The sequence below is a fragment of the Rhinichthys klamathensis genome, unplaced genomic scaffold (assembly GCF_029890125.1).
Source record: "Rhinichthys klamathensis goyatoka isolate OS25496 unplaced genomic scaffold, OSU_Roscu_1.1 h1tg000059l_1, whole genome shotgun sequence".
NCBI lineage: Eukaryota > Metazoa > Chordata > Actinopteri > Cypriniformes > Leuciscidae > Rhinichthys > Rhinichthys klamathensis.
Genome location: NW_026606604.1, coordinates 485473 through 512707, shown reverse-complemented (window position 1 = coordinate 512707; position 27235 = coordinate 485473). Strand labels below are relative to the sequence as shown.

The 27235-nt window shown below is 36.8% G+C and overlaps 1 protein-coding gene across 1 annotated transcript in view; it reads right to left on the bottom strand.

The window, feature by feature from the left end:
* Positions 1–27235, bottom strand: part of tpk1 (thiamin pyrophosphokinase 1) — a 78853-nt gene that overhangs the window by 36140 nt on the left and 15478 nt on the right. Inside the window, exons 4-8 of the mRNA XM_056248807.1 lie at positions 21012–21081; positions 10003–10075; positions 7470–7565; positions 4256–4402; positions 2400–2511 (exon numbers count right to left, since the gene is read on the bottom strand). Of these exons, the coding sequence (XP_056104782.1) occupies positions 2400–2511; positions 4256–4402; positions 7470–7565; positions 10003–10075; positions 21012–21081 (498 nt within the window). The remainder of the gene's footprint in view (positions 1–2399; positions 2512–4255; positions 4403–7469; positions 7566–10002; positions 10076–21011; positions 21082–27235) is intronic.

Here is a 27235-nt window from a genome sequence, read left to right as displayed (position 1 = left end):
TTGATTCAGTTTCAAAGAAAAAGTTGATCCTTAAAAGTTAAGTGCATAGTTTCTTCAAACCATCTGTTCGTCTAAACCAGGGGTTCTCAACTCAGGCCCTCAAGGTCCACTTTTCTGCAGAGACCTTTATCAAACTCACCTGCCTGGTAACTTTCTAGTAATCCTGAAGACCTTAACTGTGTTCGAAATCGCCCTCCTATACTCTCATTCACTATTCACTACATTACTCCACTAATATAGTCCACTTGAAGGAGTGAATGAAAATGAGTGAGCGAATTCAGACACTGAGTGTGCCGGAAGGGCTGCCACTTTTGCATAGTTTGTGCTTGCAAACTGGCAGCGCCAGTAGCAATGAAAATATTTATCTTGAACTCTGTCATGGATACTACTAGCATGCATAAATATTAATTATAAATGAACCTTAATATATCTGTATGATATTACACTGCACCCACATTGGACCTAGCCTGGTTAAAACCAGACCATTCTCAGTTGTAACTGAGTTATTGTCTGGCAAAGCGTCATAGACAAATCATTTCCAGAGGGGCGTCACCAACGGACGTCGCGGATAGACCTAAAACCAATCAGAGCGATGAAGGAGATGACGTATGCAGAGCGGCAGAAACATCTCCGAGTGTTGTTCTTTGCTCGGTTTTTAACAAAAAGGAAACGTCCAAATCGCTTAAAACAGACGCGATAGCTGATTCGAATGAGTGATGTTCGACGGCGGCATCCATCTTTGTAATGTAGGCTACAAAATCTGCTTCAAAATCCCAGCGCTGTCGTCATCGTGTAAAGCCCGCCCCAACGTTTCTGATTGGTGCCTCGATTTCGACGGATTGGAAATGGGCTTGAATGAGCTCTTTGCCAGACTAACTTTCAGAGCAAATCTAAATTTGCTGGAAGTTGTCTGGGTTTTCCCAAGGTAACACTGGACCAGCAGTTTGGAAAATGGTTGGATGAACGGGGGAATTGATTCGGCACAACCTTAACAGTGCATTATCGGTATTCTCTAACTGTTGAGTGTTCTCTAACGAGTGTACACTTGTTATTGTGGTGGATTATGGGATTAAATGAGTGCACTCGATAACGTCCACAATGGTTTCAGACTACAAATGGCTGTCCCCTCAAATAGTGCCCTATAAGGGGCGATTTTGGACACAGCCCTTGATTAGCTTGTTCAGGTGTGTTTGATTAGGTTTAGAGTTTTTGATTCGATTAAAACGAACACTGGTGCAATTGCTCTGTTAGTGCGGTTCATTTGAATAAGTGGAACGCTGCCATCCGAACCCTGGTGCGCACTAAACAAGTGGACTGAGGCCGCTGAAAAGAAGGTTCTTGGTCCGCTTGCAAACGAACTCTGGTGTGAATGAATGAATGTTTTTTCTCATCATAGTCGCGATGTTGCCCATCACAGTGCGGTACAGGCATCAGTACCTCAGCTCCTCGCAGCAGATCATTTGTGTATGACAAAGGGATTTCTGAGTCTTTTACACATTTTATAAGCTCTTCGTGAGTTGTCAGCTTCATCATATATACGCACATACAGCAAGCACACAGCATTGTTTTGGATGCTGGACAAGTTCCGTCATAAAATATACATCATAAAAGCCGTTTTTTGTATCTTTAGGTTCTGTGTCACAATATGACAGTATAAATGCTAAGCGAATCTGGACTAAATGTATTATTTTATTTTACTTGTTTAGGACCAAAAGAACCAAGAGAACCAAATTAAAGTGTGAGAACACCATTAAACAGTGCAGGAAAGTAAACCAGAGTTGAGAATATCGGTTCTAAATAATGGCAGATGGGGGTAGTGTTTATGAAAACAATATTTTCTGCAAGACTTTGGTGATCTCGGTCACGAAGCAATTACAAACTTCACATTTAATATAAGAAAAGCAAAAATTACTCCATATTCCTTTATATAATTCAAAAAGGGAAGTAAGAACTGTCTAATGTTAAAGTGATGATGGATTGTACTGTGCAGTATGTCCAGTACACAGTACAAAACCAATGTCCCCAAAACTAGTTTTTTTTTCTTTCTATAGTTTAATCTGTGAGAGCCATCCTATCAATGGGCCATCCCTGGAGGAAATAGCGTATTTATGAAACAAAATGAACAATTCAAAAGCAAATGCCATTGAGAAGCTAAAATACAATGATGCAAATGTGAGATCTTTCTAAATCTAGGCATGACAAACTGCATCAACTGTAACATCAGTGAGAGTTTGCTGGAGATTTGAGCTGTCATGGGTGATAAATGTCTCCTATCTAGGACAGGGCCATGTAAATGGAGCACAGATGATGGTACAGGCTGGGCCACGGTTCTCAGGGATGTCTGTGTTTTGGTGTGTGAGTGGGTGGACAGACCTGTGGCCTACAGGCATGCAACTCACCCAAGTTCCATTTAAGCCCAGAAGTGGTGGTAAGACAAGGGCAGCCCACAGGAACCAGGCTACACCATTTCCCCTCCAAGCCGGTGTTCACATTCAGTCGGTGTTGTTTGCCCTGTTAAGTGTGAGAAAAAGAGCAGGAGAAGGTCACAGAATGCGGGTGAAACTCTGTTTGAAAACCTAGTGAGCTGCTCCCATAAATGGTGGATGAGTTGAGAGAAATTATGAATGCAATTTTTAAATGTATAATTTTAATGAATTTAATTTATTTAAAAAAAAACAGTAACAATAGTTTAAATATGATTTGAGTAGTATTTGAGTGGGCTATATTTTGTATGATGTCAATATATAAATCACTCACTTAAATATTAAGCAAAAAAAAAAAAATGCTGAGACTTTTCTCAAAACATCCTCATACGGTGTATATATGCAATGGAACAAGGTTACCAACATTCTTCAAAACATCCTTTCTTGTGTTCCACAGAAGAAAGAAAGTCATACAAGTTTGGAACGACATGAGGGTGAGACGTGAGTAGATGATGGCACAATATTACATTTTGGGTGAACTACAAAAATTTGTCATCTTCACACAAAGTTATATGACTTGATAACATTTGGAATATAGTATGCTAGTCTACAGTATGTGTCCTTTTTAAATCTTGAAAGCTCCTGTATCGCAATCATTGTACCTGAATGGAATAAAAGTGTGACCGGTACATTCTTTAAAAGTCCAACAAATAGTTCAGCACAAAACTAGCACTCACCATCTTAAACAGTCTTGACTAGCTGGTAGATTTAGCATTATTAGTGTAATCTCATCTGATAAGAATGCCAAGAGAGACGTCAAATGCTAAGATATGATCCGCCACTGCAGACCAGAAGAGAGAAATCAACGTTCTCACATGCAGAGGCACTGACAACCTTCCATTTGCAATGCGGTTCTCAGCTCTCATTTAGAAACGTCAGTCTAGTTCAATATTGTGATAATTTCAATTATCACATTTATAAAGTGGAGTGTTGTCTATATACGCACAGACTTAAAAGTAAGATGAATGATGAAGCTTCCAAAATAAGTCATAATTACCACCTACTGCATTTGACAAGTTAGATGCTATATATAAATGCAGATGTTTTATTTTAATCTTAAAGTGAGTTGTACAAACTTCAAAGTTTGACTATTCAAAACTAATTCTGATCCGTCTCTGAAAAGCCAAGAATAGCAGCAAATGAATTCTGCACAGAACTGAATTCATATTTTATAAGTCTGCTTTATGTCGGATTGAAATAGTCAAGGACATTTTTATACAGACTGAGATGCATTCATTTAAATTTCTGGCCCATTACAATATTCAGAGTCTCACAATCATCTCAATGTCTTATATTCTCTTTGAGCTTGATTAAATGTTCTCATACAGAAATGTAAAGTAATGCAGCTAGAGCAATTCTGTAAGGTTTTGTTATTAGTCGAACAAGATTACAATGTCTTACAAACTTAAAAACAAGGGCTTTGTATGTGTTATTGTGCAAATATGAGTTGGTCTTTGTATTACCATCTCTAAAACATCATAAAATACAAATATGCATCTCTCACATGCTTGTATTTGTTATATTCGGGTATAGTTCTGTTCTATGAAAATGTTGACAACGCATAAAGCAACATCGTTCGTATTTTTAGCCGTAATTCAGATCAGATCAAAAGTGCACAAACAGAAAACAACAGAAAAGAGGCAGCAAAGTGTCTCTGCAGTTGTTAATTGCTTAATATCACGATTGATCATTAAGTGCCGCAATCAGGATGTCAAAAGCGCACAAGTGAAAACACTGATTAGAACATGCTAATGAGAGAGAGAAGTGTTTACCTCTCGGAGAAGGAAGGCCAGAGAACGGTCTTGTATAACCACCACAGGCAAATCCGTCATCTTTTGGGCATGAAACAAGGTCTCCACTGTGGCCATGATCTGGTCGAAGCGGCCTCCAAGACCACCCAGTGTTACGATGGTGTCTATCTGCAAACAGATGAGTGATGAGTAAACAAATAAATAAATTAACCAATGAACAATCAAATGAACAGATGAATGAGTGATGCTCTTAAAGTGCTATTGCACAAACAACTGAATGAAACAACAACTGAACAAATGAATGATTGTGGGAGCAAAGCATTAGATTTTTTTGTCATGCAACTTCAGGATAGTTTTTCTTAAAATGCTATCGCACAAACAAAAGAATGAATTAATGAAAGACAAACAAATCAGCGATTGTAGGAGTAAAGCTGTGGATTATGATTTATGTAACTCCAGAATAAAATTTCTTAAACAAATGAACAAACAACGGAACAAAGAAACAAACAATGAATCAACAAACAAATTAATGAACCAAAAATTGAATGAATGAATCAACAAATGAATGAATAAACGAACAAACAAACGATTGAATGAATGGGTGAACAAATCAATCAATAAAAAATTGTTTTAAAAGTGCTCTTGCACTAACAAATGAAAAAAACAAACAATTTAATGAATGGACAAAGAAATCAGCGATTGTGAGAGCAAAGCAATGGATAAAGGTTATTTATGCCAGCCCAGTTTTTAAAGTGCTGCTGCACCAACTAGTGAACGAACAAACAAACAAATGAATGAAAAAACGTACAAACGAATGAATGTTTGTGTGACAGATTCTGCAAGTCGAGGATAAATGTTCTGAAAGCGCTGTTGCAAATTTGCACCGTAGCTTTTTCCTTCCCACGGCAGCCAAAAATGATGTGCGTCTTCACTAAACAACAGAGTCATACATTATGGAAAGTATTCCGAGGGAACAGTGTGGACTGGAAAGCGTTGACTTGGCAGAATGTCTTTGATATTTGCTCCCGGGATCGTTTGTCTGACTGCTGCAATGTACCTATCACCCTGTGAGATACAACAACTCTACGAGACAAAAAACTCTTTAAAATGCACAGTGGGTAATCAACACTTCACTGCCAGCCCCCACTGGCTCGTTTAAATAGTGGGACTTATGAGACATCTGACACATAAATTGTTCAAGTTACAGTGCCTCTGTAATTATGTGGACTGATTGCAAAACTTTTTTTTAAAGCGAAGCAGAAATGATGATATGTTCGCAACTTGTACTTGGAGTCTGAGGTCAAAGTATGCCTTTCCATTCCCTGCAATATCTAATACGGCAATCCAAACTTTTCTCATGATGACAGCACAAACGTTGGGTTATAACCAAGCACAAATCAGAGACACCCAGATGAAAAGTCTCACCGAGCCATTTTTGTAATTACTGGCATAACATCTGGTCCACTTTGCAACTTATTCTGTCCAAAGAACTGCTCAATTAGACAAGATGAACTTGTAAAACAATCAACCACAGCATGGTCTTGCTTTTTTTGGTGTGCAACATGCATCAAACAGTACATTAATGTCGGTGGGCGCTCTGTTGTTGTGTCATCTTAGGCTGAGACACCCAGATTGGGGTCAACACTTTAAAACAAGCAGATAAATAAATATTTCAAGCTGTAGTTATGTTTTAGACAATGAAAGACTGACAGAGAATCGCTAAGCTTAGTCACTTCTAAAAGTGTTACTTGTCTTCCGTGAGAGCTTGAAGACACAAAAGGTAGCGCTGAGATACAGAGGTGAATATAAACACAATAGGAAAAGCTAGAAGGCCATAGTATGCATGTAGATTGAGCTTGAGGCTCGCATATTGGTAAAACTCTGGAGCGTCTGTGACGGTGATGGGCATCTCTGTGAGGACCAACAGACAGTCTGACAAGCCTGGAGCTCAGACTGGGGTTTAGAGGAGGAGCAGACAGACAGACACACACACAGACACACACAATATCCATACAAAACCTCTCTGACAGCTCCTGGAGGATGTGAATTCACACTGAAGCTGAGGTGTGAGCTCACCTTTTATGTTTGACAGGTAAAAAAGGAAGTGAAAATGTACACCGCTGTTCTTCCAACTCAGTTTTCACAATGAATTTGAGTGTCCACTTTTCGTTTCATTGTAATGCACTCATCTCAAAACTTATATTTTGTGTTTTAGTACACATACTCCCTGCACCCCAGCTTGGCAGGCCAACACACTTTGATATGGAATCACAGAGGGCCAGTTTAAACCTGGTAACATTAATTTCAAATGTTTTCTGTGACCATTTGATAATGGAATTTGTGCAGTAACCAAACAGTTGATGGGCCTCATTGACTTGCATAGTATGGAAAAAAACTATGGAAGTCAATGGGGCCCATCAACTGTTTGGTTGCAGACATTCTTTAAAATATCTTCTTTTGTGTTCAGCAGAAGAAAGAAATGCATACAGGTTTGGAACGACTTAAGGGTGAGTAAATGATGACAGAAATTCATTTTTGGGTGAACTATCCCTTTAAGCCCTACCTAAGCACTCTAAAGCTCATATAATTCCATTTAATATAAATTTAAACCTAAATATTTGTAATTATTATCTAAATATGTATAGTTATATTTCTAACCAGTAACATAGTCAAGTCAAGTCAAGTCATTTTATTTATATAGCACATTTAAACGAACCAAAGTTGACCCAAAGTGCTTTACACAGAGCAGGAAAGGCAAAAAACAATATGCCTTAAAATTACATACATAAGAACAGTAAAAAAAAAAAAAAAATGCAATTAACATACAATTAAATATCCTAAATCATTACATTCTGTTCACACTTAAGTACACTATATGCTTTTCTTTTCATAATGTGTAAAAAAGTATGCTAAAGTTCACTTCTTTTTCACAAGGGTTAACTAAACCAGATATGGATATTTTTTTCTTTCCATTTCGGATGTAATTTATTTTAAAGAATGTAACCGACAAAGTTTACTGGTGTTTTTTTTGTTGCACAATTTAGCCACAATTGATTGGCCGTTAAGTCGCGGTTCATTACGACAGATTTTATTATATTCTACAAATGCAAAGTGGTCACGTGTTTCTGAGGCGCAAATGGGGTCAAAAAGTTGGGGAGCGGGTCTGAAGCATAAGACAGAAACATCCAGACGGACAGACAGAGAGAGATGCAGCTGAGGAGAGATAGAGTCCAACCTGCAATTTCTGTGCTTTGATCTCCTCCACCATAATGGCCAAGCACTTAGTGAAGTCTGTCAGATCCTGGTCAGCCGTTTCCATTAGCTTGCAGTTCTGGAGCAAAATAAGTCAAATTGGAAGACAGTATGTGGATAGCTGACAAATATAAAACAGAATTTTGGAAAAAGTTTATATGAATGTGTTAAGTATGAATGCATAATTGGTCAATATCTTTTTTCACAAGTTTTACACACATTTTATATGCACACAGTCTAGTTATGTGTTAAGCACCAGATTCAGCAAAGGATTTATGCAAATCAAGAAACGGTGTAAACGGTAATAAACGTAATATTACTTGCAGCATGCAAATAGTATCTATAATGAGGCTAATTTACATCGACAGGAGGAAAAAAAACTCAAGGTGACTTTGTTTACATACTCTGCACATTTATTACCTCTTAAACATCATAGAAGGACGTTTGTGATAAAAAAAAAAACATGTTTGGGTTGAAATACTGTGTGAAAAAGTGACAACTATTTAGTGAAGTTATTCCTATTAAATCTTTTTACACTGTGTTGAAGACCACTACAAAATATTTTAATATTTCAGAATTTGATATGACCAACAAAATCAGATCAAGTATTTTGATAAAAATGGGGCTAAAGGGGAAAACAACAGCCTCTCTGATTGTAAAAAAAAAAAAAAAAAAAAAGTTTTGAAACTTTAAAGTTGATACACTACAGACTGCCCCCTGGCTTCTCGCTTTTTGTCTGATCGCGCTTTGTGTTTTGTAAATGGGATCTCTTGCTGTGCGAATTCTTTGAGTGTCAGGAAGGGCAGAGGCGAACGTTGCTCGTTTTCCAGTCTCAGTTCCCTCGAACGGCTGCATATACACGGCCGTCACAGGTGACTTCTCAAACACAGCAGGTACCACGAAAATCACGCATCTAAACGTCAGCCGTGGAGCTTGTTTCTGTTCCTTCCTTTATCCTCCACAGAGCATCACTCTAGTTTTTGTTCCATTTCAAACCCATTTAAATTCAAGCGTCATGGTCTGTCAAACTTCGGTTCCCCCAAAAGCCGCATACACCGGCTTAGGAATGACATAAAAATGCATGTATGCAGGATTATAACAATGCAAATAACCTCTGCTACTCATTACTTAGCAGATGGTTTTCATTCAAACTGACGTACAGTACACTAATTTCATAGACGGTCCCACAGGAGAAGAGTGCGGTTAAGTGCTTTGCTCAAGGGCACAGTGGAGGCCTCTCGGTAACACTTCACTTCACAGGTTCACCAGCTTTGTTAAGAGCTTTAGCCACTAGACTGATAGCACACCACACTGCACCTTTCCAGAATGACAGGAAGTCAGTGGTGTGAATCTGTGAAATCTACATGACTTGAGGAAGTGAGTGGCAGGGGGCCATAGCTGGAAAGGACACAATATGAATCTCAATCAGAAAGTGTTGTCAGCCCAACTTTGTGTGCCAGATAAATAATATTGGAAAAGAGCTTACATTAATATTTAACATATTTTTATATCAGTTTTGGAGAATTTATGGATATATTTATACCAGTGGCTCTCAAAGGGCTTTGCTTCAGGAAACAAGACCAAAATAGTTTGTCATACTGAAGTACAAAAAGTGCTTAAAATCAAACATTGAAATTCATTAATATTACGATGAACTTTATAGGCCAAATATTATGCATATTTATCAATATACAATAGGCTAAATCAGCATTTAGAAACCAGAATTGTTCATTTCCTCTTGAATTTCAATGGTTTCATGCTCTAGGCCAGTGATTTTGTGATTTCAGTGATTTCAAGGACCCCCCAAATATGATGCTATAATACTAAAATATAAAAGCAGCTATATATTTGAATGTACACTATGTACCATGTACAATACCCAATTATACTGCATGAAGTGTGTAAAATTAAAGGAAAACATGCTTCTAAAATGAAAGAACCACCTTATTCTCATTATACTGATGCATAAGCAAATTATTAAAACAATTTCTGGAAATATTACTAATTTCATTATAACTATTTTCATGACTTCCAAGAAGAGAAAGAATATATAATATATAAAAATAATATATACAATAATATAATAATTTAAAAAATTGTGTGAACAATTACTTACTTATTATATATTTTGTTAATATATTAATTTATCACATTAACGTTTGATAGCCAAAAATTGGCTTCTTCTTTTTTTTGACTGGAACAATCTTTAAAGCCAAGAACTAAAATTTGGGAAGTATTGCTATTCTAACTATGCTCAGTCAAATGGTTAATCATATGGTAGATTTTTAATACTGCATTGAGCATTTTAGCAACCATAATGTATTAGAATACCTCCTAATCATTTTGGGTTGTTCCACCATCTTCAACTATAACTATAATAATTTTGATATAGGAATAAACCTCAAAACAACTCGATAGATAGATAGATAGATAGTAAAGCATGTGCAAACATATGAAAATAAAAAGAAAGTTGTAAAAGAGACATCACGAGAGAGTCCCAGAGAGACTACGCTTACCTTTTCTGTGTAAAACGCTTTGACCTCTGGCAGGATTGAATCAAAGTCTCCATTTATGTAGTCTGGGAGAAAACTTGATGGGAAGAGAGAGAGAGAGAAAGAGAAACTGATGTGAGAGAGAGTGGGAGAAGAGGGTGATGGGTAAAAAGGCACAATTTGTGCAGCCATCGGATCCTTTATTCATGTGAAATGAAGGTGCGTCTCTGACACGGGCCATGGAAAGCTTCAGTGACAGGACCCCACTAGAGCCATTCAACGGCTGCCAGTCACAGCACTATCTGTCCCCAGACATGACAAAAGCGACACAGACAGCCTCTTGACACAGTGAGGGGTTGAGAGAGAATTGATGCACACTGCGCCGTTGCCGTATACCTCACCCCAAACTTTTGCAACATAGATTTACGATATATATGGAGGCAATGACAAGATTTTCTTCGCTCAGATGGGCAGAGTATTCATTTTGAGAAAGGCAGATCATGTCGCGGCTTCTTTCGTTTTATTCCCTGAGAGAAGAAAGGCAGCGTGGGTATAGGTAGGCATTAAAGCATAAAGACTCGATGTCACGATTTCACGGTCCGCCGGGCGGTGCATGTAGCCGCTGAATGAGCAGAGATGCGCTGCCGAGCTGGTTTAAGAATAACACGGCAGTGGATTACAGGAGCACTATCTTCATCTCACGGATGAATCTGAGGCCCGACGAGGAGAACACCGGCTGTGTTATAAACAGGTTGTGTGTGGATAAAGCAAGTACAATGATACTAAATTGACACTAAGCTTGCCAAGACAATCATTAGCTTTACTACTGCTTATGTTTTCAAATGAATTATTCATTTAGTCCTTTTAAACAACAAATAATAGGAAAATAAGAAATGCAATTCTGTTTTTAATGACTTTTTAAAAGTCTTTTAGAGGCAGCATAAATGGAATCCGATTCCTGGAATAAACTATATATTAAACAGCAATATAGGGCTGTGCATTATATTGCAAATGTACATATCACAACGGCTTGGAATAACTGGGGTCATGAACAAAAGACAAGAAGAAAATCACTTACTGCTCTTGACTGAATAACTTTTGTAGCTTTAATAAGAGTCAGTATATATTTAATTCATAGAGTGAACACTAAGCGGTTTAATTTTTTACATTTGATTACTCAGTTTCTGTTGTTAAATAAACCGCCTACCTGAAACCCGGTTTACACTGATGTCAAAATGACACTTACTTCTTATGTTACAATAAAACACTGCTGTTCACTTTCAGAAGTTGTAGGGATGCTTTCTTCTGACAAAAAGAATGTGAAACATGTATGTAGGTTATATAATTTTTTAAATAATTTAAGTTTATTCGCATTTCGAATATCACATTATTTAATCAGTTATCGCATATCGTATTTTTCTTCAATATCGTGCAGACCTACAACAAAACAAAACAAACATTTCACTGACAAAATCTATAATGTACATCTTTAACTAAATTAGTCAGTAATTAAACTGCTTTGTCTCTTAGTTAGTTGCAAACTTTATTAGTTTGATTCACTAAAAAGATCATATTCATTAGAGTCATTCTTTCAGCAATCGGACTACACTAGGTTGATTCACTAAACAGTGACTAACAAGCTTTTAAATAAACAAAACACTGTTTTATTGTAGCTTCATGCTTCCCTTTTTTTATAAACACTTGAATGTGGGTAAGTTTCATTAAAAAAGCAACATTTTAAGAAAATCACGTTTTTGTCCATTTGTCTGGATGGGATTCAGAACGACAATCAAAACATAGATGGAGTAAATCAACACAGCCAAAGCATTCACAGTCCTATAGCTCATCCTGGGTCGACATTTAATTCGGTAACATTAGGCAGTTTTGATTCATATGCTATTTAATGCTGATAATCACATTTAATTTACAATGCATATGATATTGCTTGTTTCTTCTTCTTCTTTGTCTGTGTTTTGATCAGGAGATTCAGCACTCTTTCAGAAGATGCCTAATAGCGCCCCCTACCACATAACGGTGAAAACACGGAAAGCCGCAAATTTCCATCATTGGCAGGGAAAGCATTGTCTCATAAATGATGGAAATTTCCATCGATGGCAGGGAAAGAGTTAATGGAACATTTTGTCAGTAACGGGGTCAAAATGTGAAAGCCATTAATGGAACCATTAAATATAAATCAAAAAGTGATCAAGCATATTATATCATCTTAAGAAGATTCAACGTGGTTGCAATTTGTGCACCTACTAATTGTATTATAAGCCCCAATTAATCTTTCTGCCAAAAAAGCTGGATCATCTAGAACACTTCTGGCTTTGACCAAGGGTTCAATGTGCAAGAAAAAGCAATTCAAAGCAATGAACAGGTTTAAAGTTTCCTGTTGTGTGCGCGCCAACAGTTAAACAGGAAACCATAAATAACCCTCAGCAGTGACAGTTCTGCGGCCACATTAAGGTGAAGCTAAATGAAACCTTTCCTTTTGACGTTTTATCAGCAAAACAGCTCTTCCCACAGCAGAGCTCAAATTGGAGGCAAAATACACCTCTTTTACATTCAAATTAAAGTGTCACTTAAAGTTAATCGCAACGCAGGGACTATACCTCGTTGGAAAAGAACTAGATTTGGACCGGCACAGAGAAAATTAGAATTAAGAATTGAAGTAATTCCAGAAGGTCAAGACCAACGCCAATGGGAGAACCTGAGATCAGACACCCTGTCGCATCAGATGCTTCTTTCATTTTGTCACAGCCCAAAGAGACAAGACAGGCAGACGAGATCACAGTTATCGGTCTGGCTTCCTTGTTGTTTTCTGGTTACGCACTCTAAAATAACATCAATGAGGATGTGGGGAGGTGAAAATTGGGCTCCCAAGTGACATTCAGGAACAAAACTACATGCAAATCCTTAAACGTCTTGTATTTTGTTGCAGCCTTTGTTTTTTAATAAGTGATGTGACTTTTCATCGACAGGGGAGCTTGGTATTGGCTTCGTTTGGCGTAGCACAAATTTCGCTCTATTTTTTAAGTCAATAAGCCCACTCAGGACTTAAATAACAGATCGCCTGCTTTATGCCTGGCAGTTTCACACACCTCTCAGAAGACCCCCTCAAGAGACCTCTTCAGCTGTTGCTTCATTACAGGCAGTCTGGTGGAATCATAAAGCCGCCCCTCCTGAGTGGATCATCTGAACAGACGATCAGCTTTTGATTATGCCTCAGAGTTCATTTTCGACTCCTTCATAATCAGTAAAGGTCACACAAGTTCTTTCGAATAACTACAGCCGCACAACAAGTACCGAGCTGAAATACTATACATTACTGTGTATCCATGGTGACATACATTGTTTCTGAATAAGCGTACTGAACTTCCCTGCTTCATATTATGCATACTAGTCACGATAATGAAGTCACAACTACTGGCTGAAGTGCCTGATCATTTAGTTCAACCTTAAAGTCCCCCTGTAGTCAAGCTTGAAAGTAACTCTACACCCTTGCACCATTTAGTATACGCGGTTCTATGGATATGCAAATGAACCCCGTCTCCACTCAATCACACCAGATTAGAGATCCACTCGTTGACCCAGATTGGTTTAGTTTGGTAGTTTGTCAGAAAGACCAGCGATTTCAAACCGCGTTTTTTAAGACTGTCTTTGGTTCACTGCAGTTTTAAAGAGAAAATACTCCTTAATGGTGCTGATTTATGAATTTGCACATGGTTTGTCTTAAAGCATATTAAAAACAACACATAGACATATAAACAACATTAAAAGCTTGATTTTCACCACAGGGGCACTGTAACAGATGGACATTTCATTGTTGGTTTTTGAAACTATTTCATTTCATATATGGTAGCCAATCATAACAACAGTAATTTACATCTAAGTCTTAAAGGAATGGCCAAAAAAACTGAAATACTTACATTATAAGTATATTAAAAGAGGAAAGAAAAAGGTTAAATGTAAAATGTCATTTATTCCTGTGATGGCAAGGCTGAATTTTCAGCAGCCTGCAGTGTCACATGATTCTTCAGATTAACATTTACCACAGCGATTAAAAGATTTGAAGCGATAGTTCCGCACCCTCAGATTGTTCTAAACCTGTATCAATTTCTTTCTTCTCCTGAACACAAAAGAGGATATTTTGAAGAATATGGGTAACCAAACAGTTGATAGACCCCATTGACTTCCATCCATACTATGGAAGTCAATGGGGTCCATCAACTGTTTGGTTACCCATATTCTTCAAAATATCTTCTTTTTAGGGCTGTCAAATGATTAATCACGATTAATCACATCCAAAATAAAAGTTTTTTTTTTACATAATATATGTGGGTGCACTGTGTATAATTATTTTGTATATATATAAATACACACACATGCATGTATATTTAAGAAAAAAATATTATTTATATATAAAATATTTATATTTATATATAATATAAATTATATATAAATCTATATACAGTATATACATGAAAATATTTCTTAAATATATACAAGCATGTGTGTGTATTTATATATATATAAAATAATTATACACAGTGCACCCACATATATTATGTAAAAAAAACTTTTATTTTGGATGTGATTAATCACGATTAATCATTTGACAGCCCTACTTCTTTTGTGTGAAAAATGAAAGAAATTCATTCAAGTTTGGAACAACTTTGGTGAGTAAATGATGACAGAATTTTTTTTTGGGTAAACTACCCCTTTAATGAAACTTTCAGATAGAAGCTCTCACTTGTCTGTTTCTGAGCTAAAGAAACAGTAGCGGTTTTAAGAGAAATTTATTTATGTTCCAATCTAACAGCTAATGAGCCATCTGAACATTGGGAGATTATCCAGAGAGCAATCACTGTTGATAATCCAGACACTTTGGGACTAGAAACCTGTTCCATAATAATGGCCGATACCATCTGCAAATGGGAGAATAAAGCATGGTATGTTTCATGAGATCCAAAGCAATAGTGTGTTCACTGCTTCAGTTCAAATAAAGCTGAGCTTTCTAAACTAATCAAAATGTACCAGGAAAGGTCAATGCAGTAATTACATTTAAGGCAGTGTGAGATAATAACAGGATATGTCTTGATCTGTGCACCAGCTCTGAAGATTTCCCTCCCTGTCAGCTCCTGTTTGCACAGGAAGATTAAAAATGAATAATCACGGTGGATGCATGTAATTAGGCAAGGCCAGAGGTCTGCCAGACATATGAAATGTGTTCTGGTCCTGCATCAAAGAGACTTCTGGGAATGATCACTGCTCACAAATGAGTATAAAACAAGAAGATGCCGCAATGTGGAGACAGATTTGCAAGTATCATTAGTTACACACTGGTTTTGGTCAATTCAGTAATTTTCCATTTTTAAAGGGATAGTTCACCCAAAACTTCTGTCATCATTTATGCACCCTCACATCTTTTCAACATAATAAAAGCTATACGATAACTCTGTGTTAGAAACAGACCACAATTTAAGTTGTTATTCATTGATGATCCCACCCTCACTGGCAAGTGAGTTGAACTTTAGGCTGATTTTGTGAACTGAAACAACACATTTATTGAAAAGATCTGAATCATTCAGACCATTTTTGTGAACTGAATTAATTGAAAAGATTTTAATCTTTCAGACCATTTTTTGTGAACTGAATCAACCAATTTATTGAAAAGACTGGAATCAATCAGACCATTTGTTTTCAAACTGAATTAAGCAATATTTTGAATGAATAATATCTGTTTATGTGAACTGGATCAACTGATTCGTTACAAATATGTGAATAATTTAGACTGGTTTTATGAACTGTATTAAATTATTCATTACAAATATCTGAATAATTTAGACTGGTTTTATGAACTGGATCAACTGATTCACTTGAAGATCTTATCCATTTACAGTGATTTTGTGAATCTAATCAAACAGGCTGTTGTTAAGACTTGCCTGGTTAAATAAAGGTTAACTTAACCAATTCATTAAATAGATTTGAATTGTTCAGATAAGTTTTGTGAACTGAATCAAACAATTAATAGGAAATATCAGAATCATTCAGACTAATTTTGTGAACTGAATCAACCAATTCGTTGAAAAGACTGGAATCATTCGGACCTTTTTTTCAAACTGAATAAACCAATTATTTGAATAATTAAGGTCAGCTTTGTGAACTGAATCAAACAATTCATTGAAAAGTTTGGAATCATTCAGACCATTTAAAAAAAAAAACGGAATTGACCAATATTTTGAATTATTAAGATCAAGAATCAACTGATTGATTACAAATACTTGAATCATTTAGACTGATTTTATGAACTGGATCAACTGATTCACTTCAAGATCTGATTAATTTAGAGTGATTTTGTGAATCGAATCAACCAATTCGATAAAAAGTTTTGAATTATTCAGATCAGATTTGTGAACTGAATCAAACAATTCATTGGAAAAATTGGAATAATTCAGATTATTTTTGTGAACTGAATCAACCAATTAAATGAAAAGATTGAAATCATTCAGACCATTTTTTTCAAACTGAATTAACCAATTATTTGAATTATTAAGATCAGTTTTCTGAACCGGATCAACTGATTCACTTTAAGATCTGATTCAATCAGAGTTACATTGTGAACCAAATCAACCAATTCATTGAAAAGATTTGAATTATTCAGATCAGTTTTGAACTGAATCAAACAATTCATTGGAAAGATCTAAATTATGTACTGGTATGGAATTACATGAGGGTAAGCAAATTACAGAAATATAATTTTTAGATCAAGTATCCCTTTAATTCCTTCAAAAATGTTAATTCCTTACTTCCATCAAAGGAAGAACTAAAAAAGCACTTCATCTATTGATGATATTCATCTCCAAATATGGAATATTTAGCTTGTTTCTCAGACCCAATTAATTTCCAGCAAGTAGATATTCCCTAATGACAACGCATATGGCTAACTGTCTGGAGAAGGCTTCTATACTCCGTTTTGGCAGCTCTGAATAAAATCTACAGATGACAACAAAAGCATATGGAGTAAAGCAATGACAGGTACAAGAGAATTGATGGATGTGACATGGAACAGGGCCTGCTGTATGTGTGCATTCAAAAGAGATTGTTTATTTTTTGGAATGTCCTTTGAGGTGTCTTTGGCAGTGCTGCTGCAAGCTGATAAGCTCAAAACAACAAGCTTCTGACGATCGCAGTCGAAACGTACTTTACTGGCAGTGTGCTGAACGGATCATTAGCTCCCTACGAAGAAATTCTGACTCCCTTATATACGCCTGCCGACACAATAAACCAGCTGTTTTGAAGCAGCAGCTCAGTCTATTATATGTGGCGTAATATATGTCAATTTAATTTTTTCTCATTTGCTGTGTTTATTATCCTATTTGAATAAGTTTTACTGGCTCGGGCTTTTTAAAACCAATATCATGCTTATCAATTTAAAGAAGTGTACTTGCCAGAGAGGGAGAGTGTTTCATGTTTTCAGTAATTCAAAGTTTTAACGGTCATTGTGATGCCATTAAAAGACAGTGGCTATTTTTAAATACAAAAAATTGTGTTACGAATTACGAATTTACTATTTTGTTTCATGCTGCTAACTTGAATTAAAAGGTCAGTTCACCCAAAGATGAAAATTATCCCATAATTTACTCACCCTCAAGCCATCCTTCATCTTTCTTTCAGCCAAACCCAATCAGAGTTATATTAACCCTTTAAGCGCCATAGTCGCAAAATTGCGACAATACGTCATACTTAATAAAACAGGCTGTAGATCCTAATATGGTGTAATATCTAATTTGTATTCCCTACCACTAGATGGCAGACATGTAATACTTCGATTCAAGATCAAAATGACGTCATGTTCCTATTCAAAGTGTTGGAGGAAACAGCAGAGCAAGTGAGCGATCGTGTCATTGATGCGGAAGCAGTTCAGTTCAGAGCGTCTGAGTAAATTGTGATATTTGTGAGAGAAAATCGTCAAATGGCTAATAAAACCTTGTACTGTGAGGATGTGTTGCAAATGTTATTCGCCGATTCTGACTCTGAAGGGGAATATTTGCCTTCTGTAAATGACGATCGGCCGTCTAATGATCGCGCTTCTCCCGGTACATCTTTGCCGTGCAATGGTGCCGCCCGCGCCTCTCCCGTTACAACTTTGCCGCGCGCGCTACTCCTGGTACATCTTTGACGCGCAATGGTGCCGCGCGCGCTTCTCTCTGTACATCTTTGACGCGCAATGGTGCCGCGTGCTTCTCCCGGTAGATCTTTGAAGCGCAATGGTGCCGCGCGCGCTTCTCGCGGTACATCTTTGCCGTGCAAGGCGAGTGTTCACGAAGCACAAACAGATCATTTTGACCATTTACCCAACGGGGATAGGGGTGGCAGGGGTGGACGTGATCTTTTCCTGAATATTACTGATGAACTGATCAAAAATTAGGCTACTGTTCACATGTGTTTTACTACTAATGTATTGTAATATAGTAATAATTTAGTACTTTCTCCTATTTTATTGTTGGTTTCCTCTTTTCCAAACATTTGGAATGAGGATAAAAAAGAAAATAAAAAAAGCATGTAAATAAATTCCAACATCAATTCAATATCTACTATTTCCTGAATATTACTGATGAACTGATCAAAAAGTAGGCTACTGTTCATATGCATTTTACTACTATATAGTATAGTAATACTTTAGTACTTTCTCCTGTTATTGTTGGTTTCCTCTTTTCTCATCATTTGGAATGAGGATAAAAAAAAATAAAACATGCAAATAAGTTCAAACATCAGTTCAATATCTACTATTTCCTGAATATTATGAAATTCAAGTGGGCCGCCCCCTTATGGCGTCATAATATGCAAATTAGATGAGTATATTTACACCCCACATAAACTTTCAGTCATCCCCAACATTTTTCTAATTTACAGTAGATCTCTATCTTTAAACCCTTTCAAGCCACAAGCTTTTGAAATGTTGATGTCAAAATCCAGCATTTCTTCAAAAAAAACCTTGGCGCCTAAAGAGTTAAAAAATACCCTGGCTCTTCCAAGCTTTATAATGGGAGTGAATGCTACCTTAGATTTTGAAGTCCAAAAAAGCACATCCATCCAACATAAAAGTAATCCATACAAATCCACAGGGTTACTCGATGCCTTCTGAAGCAATGCGATGTGTTTTTGTAAGAAAAATATCCATATTTACAACTTTATGAACAATAAACATTGGCTTCCGGTAACGGCTGTACATGAGTCGAGTTCCGGCGGAAGAGTGATCTCTAGACTCGCGTATTTATTTTTTAAAATTATTTTTGGGTAATTTTTAGGTGAACTAACCCTTTAAGCTTTATCGACAACACCTGCCGCACAAGGTTTCCACTTGTCGCACCTTTTCTTTAAAACAATGCACAAATCTGGCTTACATAAAAAGCACTTACAATGGAAGTGAATAGGGCCAATCCATAAACATTTAAAATACTCACTGTTTCAAAAGTATACATAAATAATATTTTAGGGCATTGTTTACTAACCTCTTCTGTATGCATCCAATTTTACCACTTTGTTGCCATGACAACTCAACACTAAAACCCTAACATGACTGTAAAAATGACAAGAACTACTTAATAGCTGACATAATACACAAGTTTTAACAAAATAATGAATTTACTGTGCTTTAATAAAACCATGAGCTGCACCGCCTCATACAGTAAATTCCTCTCGATTTTTGCTTTTTACAAATTAAACAAGGGACAAGTCAAAATTACTTTTTGCAGTAATCTACATTAAACCACAAATGCTGTTGTTAAAGCTTAACTTGTACTGAACCTGAAAAATTGGGTCGTACTACCAGCAAATATTCAAAAATGATTCAAAAAAAGAGATAGCTGTTACAATTTGAGAGGTTATGGCCAACTTAAAGTACCAGCTTTCAGAACTACGAGGAAAAGTATGTGTGTGTCTGTGTGTGGCGTCAGGCTCTGGAATAACCTGAGAGCCCAACTCAAGCAGTGCCCATTCATTTATCAGTTCAAATCCAAGTATAAACAAGTCATACTGTCTAAGTACAGGACGGAAGAATATCCTTAAATGTGGAAAGGGTGTTAATTGACGATTCTTCTTTTCTTGTCAAGTATTGTCCTCACTTGTCTTGGAATCATCAGAATGGTTGTGAGGTAATTTTGTTGATTGTATGGGCACTGGAAAAGTTCAACATAAATATGTATCAATTGTTTTCTTGATTGTAGTAAATGTAACTACTGCATAAATGTATAAAAGGGGGTAGGCGTCAATAAGCTTAAGCTTCTGCCTACTCCTTTTGAGCATCATATTCACGTTTTTATTTATTTTCTTACTTGTTCATTGCGCATGTATCCTTCTTTAGTTTGGCCTACTGTGATGACCTTTGTTACTATATAGAACTTTGTGGATCCTAATTGCTCAAATAAAAGTAAATCTCAATCTCAACCTGGAATATTCCTTTAACAAAAGACAAACATTGTCTCCAAATTCATGATCTTTCCAAATGTAAAGACACCAAAGTTACCAAAATAGTCCATACAACAGTTTTTTTTGTTGTTCTTTTTGGAGATTAACAACTAAACATTTTCTAGGTGACAAAATAACAGCATTTGTTTTTGGAGGGACATGAGGCAATATCCCTTTAAATAAACAAATGTGTGTGTTTAGTTTCACCACTCAGTTGTGATTTCCATGCTTGGAGAGTCTGATATTCAGCTTTATTTTTAGGTGGTAGAATGAAAAGGGGACCCAAAGAAAAGAAAACAATTGAAAACCGCTCAGGAGAGGAGAGAAGTACCCAATTTAGAGGCCTGGAGATGAATCTGGCCTGTCAGCCACTGACAAAAGGTGATGGATTAGGAGTTAAGTCCTCTGAAAGCACTCTGGCAAGCAGGATACTCCTGAGGCCTCCTACGAGTCCAGCGGTTCTGAGAATGAACATGTGCAATGACACCAGAACCTTGACATCACCAGATCCATCTCTGCCCTCCGAGTCAATAGTGATGGGAGCCAAAATAGGTTCTCACCTCTCACGACGACCCTCCGTGAGCCGGAACAGATGATTGGCACCTCCGTCGGCACATGCCCGGATCTTGGCTGAAACGGCAAAAAAAAGTAACAGGAGGTGCTTAGATGAATCCTTGATCGCCTTCATTACAACTCAGATCTCGGAGCAAAAATGAGTGAAGAGGTAAATATCATTGAAATCACATTATACGGCTATACGTTGGAAGCCATTTCAGAGCCCATCTCGGTAACTGCTGACATGCCGAAATGAAAACAAATAGATTATTCTAGATCATGGCCATCATGACAGTAATGGCTCCCTTGTGCCTTTTCGCGAAAGCACTAATCATTTCAGGATGAAGGTCAGTCTGTCCTGTCAGGATCATCATCGATTCTGATAAGCATGGTGAGACTTGTCATTTTCAAAGTTAGGCCAGTGGGAAGCTAAATCCAGTTATACATACCACTGGTTTTGACAAGGGATATGACAGCCACATCTACATAGTGAATCTTGATCTACACTGTGTAATACTTCATATAATGATGTCTTTAGGTATTACCTTTGATGAAAAACAGATATGAAAAAATATATAAATAAACATGAAAATATACAAGTTTTGTATTATAAATCTGACTTAATCTGATTTCCATTGTAGGCCTATATATTCATTTATAATGCATTATAACAACTAAATATATATTTATTTAATAGAAACATTTATTTAATAAATTATTGAATATTTTTTAAATTATTGAATATATATATATATATATATATATATATATATATTCAGTATATATACATAAATAATATTTGTATAATTTTAATATCTTATAATATTATATACATTTAATATAATAAATGTATAAAAACATAATTGGTATATTTATTACATACAAAAAAAATAAAAAAAAATAATAACATCCTAAAATTATGAAATATACTGCACAAAAAAGTGCATAAAGCATATTCATATGGTGTATATATATATATATTTAGCAATACATTTTAGATTTAGTATTATTATAATAAAAAATATATAAAAATCATAATAACTATTAATAAAATTATGAAAAGACGTATTTTGACAACCTTTACAAAGCACTATATAAACAGGCTTCACATGAAGTGTTACCTGAGATTCGGTTTCAGTTTGTGAATTCAGTACAGGCTAACAAATCTTGGAAAGATGTCGCAGCATTTGCTCAGTTGGTTTAAAAAAAAAAAACATCTAAAAGTGACATTAAAATGATAATCCTGCCGACTTTGAAGTCTGACACGAGCAGAAGTTCAGAAGAAGTGCTCTTGACTTTTTGTAGCTGATGAACTAAAGCACACAGATGTGGGATTCACTCTCTAGACAATAGCAAGAAGTAACAAATAGGAATGTAAAATTTTAACTGAATAAATTAGTTATTTTAAACCAGGTGCTTTGAGAGTGGCGGCTTTCCTTTGAAGACTTTTCTTCCTTCTTTTATCAAGTAGCTTGGCTATAAGCCTGCAATCCTCTTATTTAAAACAACACAAACCCAACGGTACTGCATTTAAAAACAAACAACGGAGACTTTTATGTTTTGTTTTGTTTTTCTCACATAAGTTCCATGAAAAAGGGAGGGAGCGTTTTCACGGTTGGATGAAACAAAGACGATATTCTGGGACAATCACTCAGATGTTATGCTTATGAGAGTGAGGAATTGTCACAAAGATCATGTCAAGAAGAACGTAATCTTGTCAGCACAGTTGGTTTATGACCAAGCGTTAAGGGAAGAGAATTGGATCACACGCCTCATGAATAATGGAATGCGTTTGTAAGACACTCCTGCAATCCTAATGGACACGATGACTTTGGGCATACTGTTAAAACAACTTCTTTCAGGTGAAAGCATGAGGAGAATCAAGGGAAATATTTTAACACCTGTACAGATTGGTGACACAGAAGGGGGTGGAAGCGCTTGAACAACACAAGAACATTCACTTTCAATTTACATGCCACCTTCAATGACTGAATAAGATTCTGCACTCCTGAAAACGTGATAATACACTTTATGAATGCTTGTAAGGGTCATCTTGCTCTGGGTGACATACAAATGACACTTTTGTTGTCATTGTTGTCTGTTCTCCCACTTGTCTAGACTTCTAAACAATGTCTTAGACTACATAACTCAATAAATCAAAGTTAACCTTGCATTTGTACTGCAGTATCTGCAGTTTAAAGGCTATTCTGTGGTCAATTACTGATTGACATAAGCTACCGAGAGTTTCCTATATCAACAGGGCATTCACTACACAAAAACAGGGCTGTCAATTAAGATCAATTAATCACAAGAGAAAGGTCATCAAATGATTATTCGTTCTAAGACGTTAAAAGTTTTTTGCATCAAATAAAAAAAAAAATCTCATCGTACCAAATTAATGGTACCCATCCATGCTGAATAAAGCCTCTAAATTAATTTAATGAATTAAGACATTGCATTATTGTGCGTAACATTATTTAAGTATTATTAATTAACTAAACTATTAAGTCTTGAATAAACAAAAAGTGTATATAGTCAGTGTATATAAAAGTTTATTGCTTTTTTATTTCCATATTCTTGAACATACATATCCATTTTTTTATTTGTGTTTTTAAGACTTGTATGTATGCCAAAAATCTTTGAGTTTGAGTTATTTGGGTCTCTTTCGCACTGATTAAGAAAAAAAGTGAGGTGATCGCGCTGGCGCAACCGCCGACCCCAGGGGGTTAAGTATTTTGTACATGTTGTGTGATTGCATTTTTTATTAAAATAATTTATTTTAGACTATTTAAAAGAGTGGTTTGTTAGTGCAAAATTATAAAATAATTCATCGAAAAGCAATAAAATAAAAATCTTTTTTTTTTTTTTTTACAATAGTTCACTCCTCTCTGATGACCCATGGACCCCTGCTTACACGATTACAATGCAAAATCATTTGCTCTTCATTTCTGAAATAATGCCTCATGATGATGCATCCAGGCCAGTAATTCATTAGTTCCCAGACTGCTAAATTGGTCCGGCAAAAACATCATTATTTGTTCATAGTGTGATTACACTGGCGTTTGCAATGCAGTCTCGGGAGGTGAATCAAAGAAGCTGTTCTGTAAAGATCCCATCAAAGTAAACAGCATGCAACATCTCTAACTGGAAAAAAACAGGGCGTAATTCAGTCTAGCCGTGAACTACATCTAGGAGCAAGACTTGAAAGCTCCGGGCTGAATGCAAATGACTCATTATTTCAACACCAGGCAAATCTATTAATATGAAGACTTCAATAAAATGAAGACTTAACCACATGCAGAGCACAAAAGGCAATAGTCTAACATTCATGGTCATGAATCTTGAGAATCGACGGCACTTACACTGCTGCTAGTTCTAAATGTGATGTGAATACCTAACCTGTGGTTTCAATCACAGCTGCAAGATCTTGTGAGCTGCTTCGTCCAAGACTTTGAATTTAAGAATCATCATCTTTTAGCATGGCTCAAACAGGTAAGGAACATTGAATCAGTGAGTCATTACAATCAAAAAGAAGTTTACGGTGGGACCTCCAATAGTAAACAAGCAACCATTCTCACTTTTTGGTGAGGCAGCATTACGACGCACGGAGACGCTGGAGGGGGTAAATCATCTCTGAATGCTCTTTCACCGAAGCCCTGGTGCAGGACAGATAACCTTGTAAATAAACACTTCATAATCCACCAGCGGTGCTTCCTCTTCCTGTCATGAACTTTTGCTACTCGGTCTGTTTTATGGGGGACAAATATTGATGAGGCAGACTTTGCTGTCGCTGATTTAATGTCTTTTGGCAGTGGAAGTGAAGTGAAGCCTGTGGCCTCTGTAAATCAAAGAGGGCCGAGTGGTCAACGAGCAAAATGGAGGGTTTGCCTTTTAAGCTGGTTTCTTTATCCTCAAAAGAGTTCAGAGAAAGAGAATGGGTACACAGCTTTTAATTTAAGTCTATCATTTTGTATTTCCTTTTGAAGCAGAATACATATTTTTAATAGCCTTTTTCACAGGCATACATCATTTGATTCTTGCTGTCTGTTGCAGCATTGGTATTTCTCATTCTAGAGAGCTTCTGATTGGACAAAAATCAGTGGAGTACAAGATGAGTCATCAATATTTTAGCTCCATTTTCCTGGAAGAGAAAAACTGTGTAAATGTGTAAATTACTGTCCAAAGGTTTGGGGAAGGTAAGCTTTTAAAATGGTTTTAAAAGAAGACTCTTGCTCACCAAGGCTGCGTTTATTTGATCGAAAATACAGTACAAATATTGTGAAATATTACAGTTGAAAATGACTTTGATGTCAAAGCTGAACTTTCAGTAGCCATTACTCCAGTCTTCTTCAGAAATCAAAGAAACATGCAGTTTGTTGTGCTGCTTAATAGATTTGTGGAAACGTGATACATATTTTTTAAGATTACTTGACGAACATAGACGGACTCAAAGCTATAACAGACATGGCATAAAAGCCAAAAAACGTTGCCACAAATTCATTATCAAGCCCATCAAGTGATCCAAACTCACAATCCGTCCATTGACCAAAACGCTCATAAAGATTTAAATAAAAAGCTCTGCCAATCCTCTATCGCTGTATTGCAAAACAAACCATCAAAAAAATCAGGCTATGACACACAGGCTATGACACACAGGTTTCACACTTTTCAATACAGAGGGAAGGATAATAATGATTTCACATACCACAATATGTGGAAAAAGGTTCTGGACAGGAGAGAGAAATGGTGTGTCTGATTTTTGTTGCACTGTCAATTCTTCAACACACCAAGCTTTTATCAAAACAGGACGTTTGAAGCATTTCCTTCAATAAACACCAGTGTTAGAGGAAGGTGGAGAGGAACAGCTTACAGGAGATGACTAAGGCTTCCACAAATCCGATTTGGTTTTCATATTCAACCTTTAAGACTGACTGTCAATACTGTCAATTTTGCAAGTGATGAAACTTGTTTTTGACAGCGTAGTCAATGTCAGGTGTGATGAATATCACTGATGATGTAAGCAGAATGACAAGAGACTTTCTCGTACAACAACTAAGAGTGGAAGTTTTGCCATTGCTCATGCCTACAGTAGCATGACTCACCATAATGCTGAACTAATAAGGTGCGTGAGACAACATAAGTGACATTTTACACACAAATTCATATCCAAAACCGCTGACTCGTACACTCATTTACATTCACTACAAGTGAATGTCGTCTATAGGGTGAATAAAATTGAGTGTAATACAGCTTCATAAAAATATAAATGTAAACATTCAGTATACATCTTAAAAATAAGATTGATGTGGTTTGGAAACATTGGATTTTATGTGTTTTTTGCTGTTCACCAATTAAAAAAATGAAACGGATTTGATTTGTGTCACAGTGTCTGGTTGTGTTTCCCTGGGTTATCACTAGGGGTCCTCGTTCTCACGGTGTTATTCACATTAGACTACAATTCCCAGCATTCTGTTCTGTCACTTATCTGATTATTGCACTCAGCTGTTTCCCATCACCTTGTTAGTTCTGTGTGTATATATTCCCTGTCTGTGTTAGTGTTTGTTACGGAGTCCTTGTTTAATGTCCGCACTCTTCTGTTCCTGTTTGGTGCCTGTTCTTGTTCATGTTTTTGTCTTGTGTTTTGGATTGCCTTATTGGATTTTGACCCCTGCCTGGATGACTACGAGTTTGGATGGCCCTTTAATTAAAAACTACTGCTCTTGGATTTTCTGCCTCCTGTGTGTGTTCCGTGACAGAAGGACTCCGTCACACCTAATCCAGCAGTATGTTTTGTAACATCTCTTCCCCAGCCACCAAGCGGGAGAGAAGGGAGTTTTTTAAGGGGACCCGATTGGTCAAGTTTCGCGGGACCCGTGGAGGTCGCAGTGGAGGAGGTGGTCGAGAGACTGTTCACGTCCCGTCTGCCCAGCCAGAGACAGTTCACGTCCCGTCTGCCCAGCCAGAGACAGTTCACGTCCCGTCTGCCCAGCCAGAGACGGTTCACGTCCCGTCTGCCCAGCCAGAGACGGTTCAGGTTCCGTCTGTCCAATCAGAGACTGTTCACGTCACGTCTGCTCAGCCAGAGACTGTCCACGCCACGTCTACCCGGTCAGACACGGATCAGGAGATGCCCATTCGCGTGGCCGCGAGGGCACGGATGGACTATTTGGAGCATCTGATTCGGATCCTAGACATGCCTGTGCTCGCTGTTCCAGAGCCTGAGCCAGTG